The sequence below is a fragment of the Chenopodium album genome, chromosome 10 (assembly GCF_948465745.1).
Source record: "Chenopodium album chromosome 10, dcCheAlbu1.1, whole genome shotgun sequence".
NCBI lineage: Eukaryota > Viridiplantae > Streptophyta > Magnoliopsida > Caryophyllales > Amaranthaceae > Chenopodium > Chenopodium album.
Genome location: NC_137843.1, coordinates 33,983,728 through 33,996,034, shown reverse-complemented (window position 1 = coordinate 33,996,034; position 12,307 = coordinate 33,983,728). Strand labels below are relative to the sequence as shown.

Below are 12,307 nucleotides of genomic sequence, written 5' to 3'. Positions count from 1 at the left end.
TTGTGTTTTTCTGTTGCAGACATTTCTTAGGAAGCAGACACTCGACTCCCTGGTTCGTCTTTAACGGGGGCCAAGAGAAAAGCTTTCTGGAACGCCATTCAGAAAGCGCTCCCAGCTGAGGCTCAGGACAAGTACCAGGGCATCCATGATGGGCACCTCGGCCCTTTGAGCAACAACTGCGTGGAGGTATTGACTTTCTCACTACAACACTTAGTTTATTTTGCATTTTTCTTTTACTAACTTTCTTCCACTCGTCCTCAGCTTTTACTTAGGCTCTTTTCCTTCCAAGATTGGCGTTCGCAACAAAGGCGCTAACTCTAGGCGGCCTGGGAGAACGTCTAGAAGCTGCAGGATGAGTATACAAGCTCATTTGCCCTGGAGAAGATCTGGCACAAAACTGCCCTCAATGCCGTTACTATGAAGGCGACTAAACAGATTGAGGACTTTGTCTAACTAGGCGAAGCCCTCAAGAAGGAAATGCTAGCCAAGGAAACTCTCATGAAAGAGAGGGAAGAGGTGATCTCTAAAGCGGCCACATGGAAGGATGCGGCTGAAGCTTCAGACAAGCTCATGGCCGAGCTTGAGAACAATAGAGAGGCCCGGGAAATGGCGCGGAAGGCTACGAACGAGCGAAACCAAGAGACTGAGTGTCTCAAAAAGGAGGTGGAAGAGCTGAAGAAACAACTTAGCGCTCCTCGGCCAATCACCCTGGCCGAGGTTGTCAAATTAAAGAAATCAGCAACCACCAAGCTCAAGAACTGGTTCGACGAGGCCTTCTCCATGATGGTAGACCAGAGTGAGATCGGCTACTACCTTGAGCACTTTACCAAGCATCTAGACTTCATAACTATGAGGGATGACTGTCAAGCTATTGGTCTGCCGGTCTCACCATTTGTTAAAACTCCAGGTCTGAGCGAGTCTGATAACTCGGATAGGGAGGTAGGGGAAGAGGAGGAGGAGGCCGAGGATAAGGAGCCTACCTAGAGTTTTGATGCTGCCGCTGACAAGCCGGCCGATGGCCTGGATGGAAGTGAGGCAACCACCTAAAGAGCTCTCCCCTTCCGCAGCTATTTTTCAAGCTTTATGTCTTCTATCTTTTTTCTGTTTTTGCTAAACATTCTATTTTAATTTCTTATTGTCGCCGTTTTTGAGCAATTTGTAAAGATATTTTGCACATCTTATTTATGCTTTTTATTGCTTTGCCATTCGTACGAACACTAGGGGTATGCCCCTTTATCCGGCGTTTGCCTAGTCCATATTCCAAGTTGTTTGATTACCTTAGTAGATTTTACACCTTGAAGGGTATGACAACTAGTAAGTTAATCAAATTAGAATAATGATTTCCCTTGGACTAGGTGAACGCCGATCAACATTAAGTATACGGCCTCTTTACTAGCTTTGTTTTAATCGTCCGTTGAAGCTATTGCTCAGACGTACTCAAGAAATTTCCAGTATTCTCTCAACTTGTAAATTTCAATTTACTAGGCTCGTTCGCCTAGGGAAGTCTTCGTCCTAAATGGGTAATACATACCTTAGGCAAATTTTGAACTTCCCGTTTTTCTTTACTTTGGCCTGGTGGGGCTGAATGATAAGATATGCCTTTTAGGCTAGGTGGTTGAGCGGCTGAAGAAAGTATGCCCTTGCTACACTTTGTAGTCGGCATCTTTTGGGGACTTTCTTAGTGCAAACGGTCCACTCAGCGTAGGACAGGATGTTTGATCATCTGGTTTAACTTCATGGCCGAGCTGTTTAGTTAGGGAAGCCCTTGCTTTACATTTTACTCGGCCGTTGTATATATCATGGCCGAGTAGCCTACTTAGGGAAACCCTTGCTTGGCATTTTACTTGGCCGACGTATGGAGCATCATCGTTCGATTAGGTGTTGCCGAGCAAGTCTGTTTTGACATGCTCTTAGTGAGTTTCTACTCGGCCTCCACTATAAACCCTGTTTTGAGATGACCGAGTTGTTATATTGTAAGCAGCACTAGTATCTCTTTACAAGCGGCTTTAAACATGGTATTGTTGTCAGGTTGTCCATATTCCATGTACGAGGAATAGGACGATCATCTAAAGCTTCGAGACGGTATGTTCCCCCTCGCACTTCTTCCTTGATTCGGTAGGGCCCTTCCCATTTCGGGGTTAACATTCCATCTTCATTGGCCCGGGCTACTAATCCATCTTCCTTAAAACAAAATCCCCCATCTTTAGCGGCCGCTTAGACACTCAGCAGTTGTATGCCCTTATCATCCTTAGATGATAGATTTCGTGTCTGAGCACCACATTGCCCCTAGCTTCAAGAAAAAATTCTAGGGCAGTCTTCATGGCCTCCCAATTGGCCGATTAATAATATAACATAACTCGGAGAGTAGGCTCGTACATCTCAATTGGGAGCACTGTTCCGGCACCATAAACTAGAAAGAAGGGGGTTTCTTCTGTAGAACTTTTTGCTGTCGTTCGTATGGACCATAGCACATTGACCAACTCATCTGCCCACATTCTGCCTTCTTTTTCAAGCTTACGCTTGATGCCGTTAGACATCAGCTTGTTATATACCTCAACTTGGCCGTTTTCTAGGGAGAAGGTCGACCGATGCAAAATAGTGAGTGATGCCCTGTCTAGTCAGCCAGTTCTTGAGTTGGCGCGTTTCAAATTGTGGCCCATTATCAAATACCATCAACTGTGGCACACCCTAACGAGTAATGACATTTTTCTAGATAAAGGCGGACACATCCGTCCACTTGATTCCTCAGACGGTCTCAGCTGCAAGCCATTTAGTTAAGTAGTATACGGACCCATGATGTCCATGCCCCATTTTGCAATGGGCAACAGACTACTTATGGCCGACAAGCTATTTGCATGTCGGTGAATAAGGGTTGCAAATCTCTTGCACTTGTCACATTTTTTCACCATTTCCATGGCTTCCGAATTCATGCTCGGCCAGTAGTACCCCAGGTTGGTAACCTTTTCTGCTAAGGCTGGTCCTCCAATGTGTGACCCACATTGCCCTTGATGAAGGTCAATCTAATACATCATGCCCCCTCTATGGGGTGATGCACTTCAAGTATGGTTTAACGAAAGCTTTTTTGAATAGTTCCCCTTGCTTAAGTTCGAACTAGGTTGCCCTCTTCTTCATCAGCCAACTTTCTTTCGGATCATCCGGAAGCGTTTCATCTCCTTAGTAAGAGACCACTCTATCCATCTAAGTTGAACTTCTGTCTATGATCTGCATAGGTTTAACATCAATACTTCTCTTCTCCTTTACTTCCTAAAACACTGATATGGGAGTATCATATGATGCCGAGGAAGTAAGTTTAGAGAGCACGTCTACTTGGTGATTTTTTAAGCGGGGAACTTGTTGCTAGGTGAAATATTCTTGGCCCTCGGCTTCTGCTTTCACTAACTGAAGATACATCACCATGAACGACTCCCTGGCTTCATAATCACCATTAACTTTGCTGACTATTAGCTGGGAGTTCGAACTACCTTCAATTTTTGTTGCCCTGGCCGCCTTACACATTCTAAGTCCGGCCAGGAGAGCTTCATACTCACCTTCATTGTTAGAGGCTTAAAATTGGAATCTCATTGCATTTTCAAACTTATCTCCCTCGAGAGAATGACAGATGATACCAGCACCACATCCGGCCGTTGTTGCACTTTCGTCCACAAACACTTTCCTGATTTGATCCTATGCCGGCTGCAAATCCGGTCGTGTCATCTCAGCCAAGAAATCAGCAAAGGCTTGCCCCTTGATTGCTTTTCTGGGTTCAAACGTGATATCAAAACCTTTCATTTCCAAGGCCCATTTAAGCATTCGGCCACTGGCCTCCAAGGTTGTAAACGGCTTCTTCAACTGCTGGTTCTTATAGACCATAATTGAATGAGCAAGGAAGTATGGCCTTATTATTTTTAATGCCATGAACAATGCTAGCCCAAATTTTTCGATGGACGGGTAACTCATCTCAGCATTGTGCAGGACGTGGCTTATGAAATACACGGGGATCTGATGGCCGTCCCTCTTAGCGAAGGAGGACGACGCTTAACGAGGGATCTAACATTGCAAGGTACATATATAGCTTTTCGTCTTTGAGCAGGCTGACGAGCCGAGGAAGTGTATACAGATGATGTTTCAATTGTACGAAGGCTTCCTCGGCCTCACCGATCCACTTGAACATTGCTTTTTTCTTGATTGCTTGAAAGAAATATCGACACTTATCCCCTGACCTTGACAGAAATGGTGGAGTGCAGCTAGACAGCCGGTTAATCTTTGAATCTCTTTGATAGTTCTCGGCGATTTCATGTCCAGCCGCGTTTATCAATTTGAAATCCGTGAAATTTGTCGGACACAACACAAAAAACACACTTCTTTTGATTTAACATCATCTTATGCTGCCTGAGTTCGGTAAATGTTTCTCGAGGGTCATTTAGATGATTAGCCGATTTCTTTGACTTGACCATCATGTCATCAATGTATGCCTCTATATTCTAGCCAATCTGATCTTTATAGACAGTGTTGACAAGTCTCTAAAATGTAGAAGGGGCATTCTTCAAGCCGAACGGCATGACTCTATAACAATATAGCCCTTGCTTGGTCACAAATGCTGTTTTTTCTTGCTGTTCTTACCAAAGAGGGATCTGGTGGAATCCGGAGTATGCATCCATAAAGCTCATAAGGGCGTGTCCGGCAGTTGAATCGACGAGCCAGTCGATTTTTGGCACAAGGGAAAGCTATCCTAGGGACTCGCCTTGTTGAGGTCGGTGTAGTCCACGCACATCCTCCATGTTCTATTCGTCTTCTTTACCAAAACTACGTTCGCTACCCAATCAGGGTAGTAACATTACCAAATAAAACCGGCGTCCAATAGCTTCTTCACTTCTGCTACGGCCGCCAGATTCCTTTCTTCTCCGTGATTTCTCTTTTTCTGTCGGACAGGCTTTATCATCGGATTTACCGTAAACTTGTGGACGGCCTATGCCCGGCATCTCTTGCACCTCAAATGCAAAAAAATCCTTGAATTCTCTTAACAGTTTTACCAGGTCATCTCCAAGCAGGCCTATAGCCATAGTACCCACCTTGACCGTGCAGTCAGGCTAGTCCGAGTTGACCACTACATCCGTATAATCGCTAGCCGGCTGCAGCCTTAATTCTTCGAGCCAGCCGACGACCATTTGCTGCTATGCCCGTTCTTTTTTTATCGAGCGGCGCTTTTGGCCGATCTGAAGTGCTTAGACTGACCCTTCATCTGTGTTTGGGTCGGACGATCTTGGTCGTCCTCGCGCTGTTAGCTTCACGACCAGCTGATTACACTCTTTCGCCATCTTCTGATTACCATAAATAGTACTAATTTTCTCGTCCATCAGGTCGAACTTCATTTGCATCAAATGAGGGACTATTACCGCCTTGGCAGTGGTTAGAGTCGAGCGACCGAGTATGATTTTGTAACCTGTAATCTCTTTCACTACTAGGAAGCGGACGACCATGTCCATTCCTTCTCCCTGCTTCCCAAATCGGACAGGCAAATCAATTCGTCTGACCGGCTTAGTGATACTCCCACCAATTCGAAAAAGTGGATGAGAGATATCTTGGAGGGCATCCTCTGGAAACTTCAAATTTTTCAGACATCCTAAGCTGATTATGTCGGACGAGCTGCCAGTATCCAATAGCACCTGGCCGACCTTCAAGTTAGCTACTTTCATGATAAACACTTGACAAAGGAAAAACCTAGGTCGTTGGTAATTGGATTTCCCGGTCAAAACAAAATTTGTAAAACCAAACCCAACCCTAGGTATAGGGGCAAGTCCAGGTCAAACCCAAGGGAAGGCGGTATTGCTAAAGTCTAAGCTAAGCTATTCCGAAATCATAAAACAACGGGTTGGTCTATGCTATCTAAATCAATTCAATCAACTAAAAAATGGAAATTAATTAACAAAACACTAGGGAATTTAGGATCCACGTGCACCAATGATAAACTTGCTAATTCGAGGGAATTTGATCAATCAAGCAATGCGAGGGAAATCGATATTTTCAATCAAAATCACTCAAAGAGTTATTTCTTAGGGTCAAGCTAGATGTCTTACAAATGACTTCAAAGGAAAATCGCAAGTCAAGATCAATCAATAATAATAGCATCCAAATCAATTGTTCGTGTCATTGAAAGCTATTATGCAATCTTGCATGATCATCAAGGTTAGCTTTTCTCTTCAAACAAACACTTGCACAAATTTCATCAACCAATTTAATCACATCAACAAATCAATAAAAAACCCCAACTTAGGTATAGATTATCACCAATACATGCTTCACCACTTCCCTAGCAAAGGAACTACTCACTACTCATGGTAAAATTGAAAAGCATAACAAAAGTAATCAACAATCTCATCAGCAACATTGTAATCCAAATACCAACAATAAAAAACAAGCTAAACAATAGAAATTCAACAATATATCAAAATAAAACATAAAATTACATTGAAAAGGAAATGATTCTGACAAAACTTTGATCAATATCAAGAGGAATGAAGATTTCAATATCACAATCATCAAACATCATGTTTCTCTCTCTAAAATCTAAGAACAAATTTTCCAAAATCTAGAGCTTCTCTCTCTAAAATTCTAATCAAAGTCTAATTTTAATGTAAGCTAATATAATTCTAAGATCCTCCCCACTCTAGAAATTAAGGAAATCTATATATAGTAAAACTAACCAAGGAGAAGTTAGTTAGACGTCAAAAAGAGACCTCCAAAGGCGCGGCCTCTCATCCCTATGCGCGACTGCAACAAAATGGGTACGGAAATAGGGGGAGGAGAGACGCATGACCGCTTCTGGCACCAGCGCGGCCGCGCCAACCACTCGCGCAGCCGCTCCTCCCTCGCGCGCGGCCGCTCCCTGGGAGTAGATGAAATGCTTGGTGCGCTCAAAGATGCCCCCGTACGCTCCATATGATGCATGTTGCGAAGCCCTTACGGTGGGTTCAACATCGTCTTTTAATCTCCACGCGGCATGAGAGTGTGGCCTTGATGACTTAACTCTTGCACTCCAAAATCTTTGAGATTCAAGAAGAGGAACCGGGTTGCATCTTTGGCCTTTTATAACCTGAGAGAATGCCAATGAGCTTCTCGAACATCACCAACTTCCTAAAATCAAAGAAAAGCAAGCAAGTAAAGAAGAAAATGCAAAATAAACTCAAAAAAGCAAGAAAATAAGAAAACTACTAAGGAATTTCCAAAATATAGAAATACAAGTACAACTGGAGAAAAAGAGATAAAAGAGATGTAAAAGTAATGAGAAATCATCCTAAAAGAGGCTTAATGGGTGCCATAAAAGACACTCATCAAACTCCCCCATGCTAGACTTTTGCTTGTCCTCGAGCAAAATAAAAGCAAGAAGAATTAGGATGAAAGAATTATTCAAACTAAGAAAAAGGAAGAAAGAGATAAGAATATACACTAAGACTCAATTTTGTAGGAATCACGGTTGTTTTTAACTACAACAAGCCCTATAAACCCCAAAGTCACCAATGAGGACGAGTGAGGTCTGGTAAGGAATCCAAATAGTTTGACCCATAACTCTTTGTAAAAATGAGGCAAATCAATAAAAGAAAGTAAAATAAAAAATTCAAACAAGAAGCTAATGAAATGAACTTTTACAAATGACCAAATGCAAGTGAATAAACAACTTTCTATACAATAAGGGTATGCACGTTCCAAGATATCTAAGGTTGATTGAAACATAGGATATGCTAAGCATAGAGAACTAATGAAACACAATTCACTTTCATCTCAAAACATTTTTAACACATTCTCTCAATTAGCTTCAATTCCACACTTAATGAGCATCTCAATGATTCCTCGAAGGAACCGGAAAAAGAAAGAAATATAAGGCTACTCAACATCTTGACTAATGCACACCACTCTATAGGCTTGACCCACATCTCCCTCCACCAACTTGTGACTCAACCACAAAGGTAAAAAGGTCTTGAGAAGGGTTGTAATGTAAGGGCGAAGGGTGATCAATCCTCAACACCATAATCAAGCAATCACCAAACAAAAACACCAACACCCCCAAGCTTATTCAAAGCCAAAATCACACACATATATCCAAAAAGCGTAAGAACGATTCCCCCCAAGCTAAAATGAAGCATTGTCCTCAATGCTTAAATAGGGTGAAACATTTACATCAAAATATTTTTGAATTTTTTATTTTTCGCTTTTTATCACTTTTGCCAAAGCTTTTTGAATTTGCTTTTCTTTTCCTCATTTTTTCAATTTTTTCAATTTTTCACTTTATTTCATTGTCCTCGCCTCTTTTAACTATGGACGGCTTTTCAACTTAGCAATTTGCCTTTTATTCACAAGATATTTACAATACAAACTTGCATTCATCATAAGAACCAATATACAACTCATCCACCATATACTCCAACAAAATGATCTATTGCTTCACAAAAACCAATAAAGGAAACAAGAATGAAACAAAAGGCTTAAAATATAAAGATATGGCTTGAAAAGAAGGTTTATGGCTCAAATGGTTAGCATTTAGGCAAATGAAAACTCTAAATAAAGAAGTAGAAAACTATCCTTAAAAAGGAAAAATCAGCACCCCGAAAAGATGCCTTTGTCCTTCCTAAATGGCTCGGTCGCGTCTTGGGAGATAAGAGTCAAATTCTAGATAAATCATACAATAGTCAAGGATCCATGTGCCGCTCATGCAAAATATGTAGAAGGCTTGAAAAGAATGAAGCCTCACATGGTTGTAGCAATAACTCACTATTAGTTTCAAATTCACAAAAAGGGAGCAATTTCAATTTTTCAAAAACAAATAGAATCCGGCTTCAAGGTCCCAAAAGTTCTAAAGACACTACCTTAACATACTATATCCTAGAATCAACAAAAGATTTTCTCAAACCGTGCATACCGATACCACATAGAAAACAATTCATTCAAATGCAAATGTTCGAATGATATTATATCCATAACAAATGCAAAACATGAAAGGAAAACTAAAAAAAAAAATCCTCAAAATCATATTTTTGGTTTTTTGCATATTTTAAAAGAATGAAATGAAAAAGGAAAGAGAAAATAGAAGAAAAGGAAAAGAAAGGAAAAGATTAAGAAAAGTGCAAAGATGCATGCACATCAAATAAATCTCAATCGACAAACAAGGGGTTGTTCGACAAAATCGCTAATGACCCAAAACACCGTTGGTGTTACAAAGCAAACATCCTCGAACCGTTTAACTCTTCCTAAACTAATCCTATCTATGCAAAGAATCAAAGAAAATAAAGGAAAAAGGGAAATAAGAAAGATCTCACCGGTAATCCAAGCTAAGCAAAGAAAAGCAAGGTAAAGAAAGTACCACTTCCATGAGGCTCCAAAAAGCATATCATGAATTTGCAAAACCAAGTGAGAATGAAAAAGAGAATATGGAACTATATACAAATAAAACGGTTAGTAACTTCAAAATAAAATAAAAAGAAAACAAAATCAAAAATGAAAAACAAAGAAACAAAATCAAACTAATCTATAAAATCAAATCAAAACAAACCAAACAAACTAACAAAATCAACTATACACTTAAAATAACAAAAACAACTATACGCCTAAATAAAAATCATTTGGATTAGAGGGGTTTGGATTTAAGGGTTTTGGATTTTTGCATTTGGATTAAGGGGAGCAAAAATCTCCAACATATCATAGAATAGTAATCATCATCAAAATCAATCAACAAAAGATTTACAACAAGAATAACATGATATGATCATGAATAACAACAACACTCAGCAACATCAAATATGAATCAAGATAAACAATCATAAACCATCAAGGCATGAAAAATCAAGGATATCCAACTACAACAAAATTGGCCACCAAGACTCTTCATAAGACAAGTGTCCCCCGAAGCTAAACAAAAATACTTCTCAACATCCCATCAATACAAAACAAAGATCATATAATAAAAGGGATGGAGGTAAAATCTCAAAGAAGGGGAACTAGTTACCACTAGGCCCAGGCATTATCATTATCGTCATCCCTATCGTATAAGAAGATGGATGGGGGAATGTAAGGATCCCATCCCCCGGTGTATCCGGGTGGCCAACCATAATGGCCCCTAAAGTTATCTTGTTGCCAAGGGGCCAAGGGAGTAAATTGCTAGGGCAACTCTAGAGGCAACAAATGGGTGGGATTTACGTAGGGGTAATTAGGATCACCCCTATAGTCGCTCCAACCGGGCACACGGTAATCATAGTTACCGTGCTCATCCGGAAATGAGCGGGTCTCGGTGTTGGATCCTTGAGGTCCTGGCCAGTAAGGGTAAGTAGGCTTCTATCACCTCCTTTAGACAGTACGAGACCGAGTTGAGGAGAGAAATACGGGTAGTTAACCAGTGAGTGATCTCCCCACGGTTAACACTCGCATCATATAGTTGTTGTTATTGGAGAAACATACCTTGTTGCAATTCGGAGATGCCTCTCATTTGGTTGTAGATGGCCTCGAAATCTTTGTCATACATCCCCTCCATTCGGACTTGCATGCCTGCCATTTGGGCACTCAAAGCCTCCATGTCGAGGTTGCAAAGCGATGTTGTCGATGTCGAGGTCGAGGCACTTCTTGTTGTTGTTGTTGTTGTTGTTGTTATTAATCTCTTTATACATTCGAGGCATGACAGTGAAGGGAGGTCAAGGAGGGGTTTGGAAGATAGCACCGATGAGAATTCCTCACAAGCCAATCAAACACCTCCTCATCATCGCTCTTTGCTATGAATTGCACTTGCTTCAGCTGAGAGGTGTCGAGGTAAAGGGTGTTGTGATCCCTTACTGGAGTGCAAGAAAGAAGATACCTCCCATAGCCAAGGCTAGTAGCTAACCTAGTGATCATGATATCACAAGGGATGTCTCCCGACCTACTGCCCCTCATGTCTATAAAATTCCTCATAAATATATGCCAGAAGTTCAACCTCCCACGCAACTCTTCCCTAGTTTCCATCCATAGAACTCGCAACTGAGCTTGCGACGTCTTGCCTAAATCTTGCTTAGGGAACACCGAGTACCCCAACAACCAATGAAGCACTCGTAGGCATGGTTGGAAAATGTCGCTTGCAAGGAAATAGAGAGCGGAGAACTCATTCTTCCCCAAGATTGCTTGCCACCAAGCATTTTTGGAATACCCATATAAATAGTCATGCTTGGAGAAGAGAATATCCGCCCCCGGGTTGAAGTCAAGGGTTGCATTGAACTCGGCCAAGGACATGACATGCTCAACATTGAAAAGCTGGAAGGTGATTTGGAAGTCCTTGGTACCAACCAGAGTAGTAGTCAAAGAGGCCAAAAACTCCCTAGTTGGCTCAAGGTAGGTTAGGTAGCTCTTGTTGACAAAGCTACCCAACCTAAGGTTGTCGAATAGAACCTATAAGTCCTCATCAATGCCTAATTTGATCATGCTTGATTGATGGTAATGTCGTGAGGGCTTTATGGTTCTTTTCTTGAAATCATTCCAAAGTGACTTATGGTTTGGATTGACGAATCGGGTTTTTGGTAGAGCAAGAGGCTCTTCATTTTGTGTTTGGGAAGAGGGTGTTTTTGATGGAGAAGGTTCTTCAATGGTTATGTTTGTCTTTCCCTTTTTGGAAGTGAGGGCTTTCATGATCTTAGATATTTTTGCTTCACCAAATTCATTACCAAAACAAAATCACAACTCCACAAATTACCACAATCACAACACTACCACAAACTTGGTTCAACCAACAAATATACCATTAACCACTTACTACCAGTCACTACCAAAATCAACCTTCCAAAAATTACAACCAAATTTCACAAATGAGCTACACAATCAATAAAAACACAATGTAAGGCATAATTAAGCAACAACAACACATAATAATTAACACAATTACTCAATCAATAATCAATTTCCACCAAAATGATATTACTACTATTCACAAACATTAAGTAATCAAGTTCTTGCTACAAATTGATATAATAATGTAAAATAGAGTTAAAGAAGATGAGTATACCATACTAGGAGCAAGAATGATCATGAATTAGGCACCAAAATCCACCACACTGAAAAACCCCAATTTGCTCTTCAATAGAGAAGAGCGATTGGAGAAGAAGAAATTGAGGAAGGTAGTATAATTTTTGATGAAGATGACGAATTTTAAGCAAGAAATTGTTGAATTTGTTAGTTATTTTGATGATTTGAGCGTGATTTTTTGTTATTTAGAGAGTTAGGGTTTCGTGTTTAGAGTGAGAAAGGGTGCGGACGAGTGTGTGTTTGGGTTGAAATGAGGAAAAGAAAGGAGAAAGAAAGA

At 40.9% G+C, this 12,307-nt stretch overlaps 1 protein-coding gene across 1 annotated transcript; it reads right to left on the bottom strand.

The window, feature by feature from the left end:
- Window positions 1–5,222: 5,222 nt before the first annotated feature.
- On the bottom strand, window positions 5,223–5,693 carry LOC145565156 (uncharacterized). Its single transcript, XM_081625243.1, has one exon. The coding sequence runs from the start codon at window positions 5,691–5,693 to the stop codon at window positions 5,223–5,225; it is 471 nt and encodes a 156-aa protein (XP_081481369.1).
- Between the last annotated feature and the right edge of the window lie 6,614 nt (window positions 5,694–12,307).

What these genes read in the sequence shown, in the direction of transcription:
- LOC145565156 (XM_081625243.1), bottom strand. Translation starts at nt 5,693, where the DNA reads ATGAAAGTAGCTAACTTGAAGGTCGGCCAGGTGCTATTGGATACTGGC.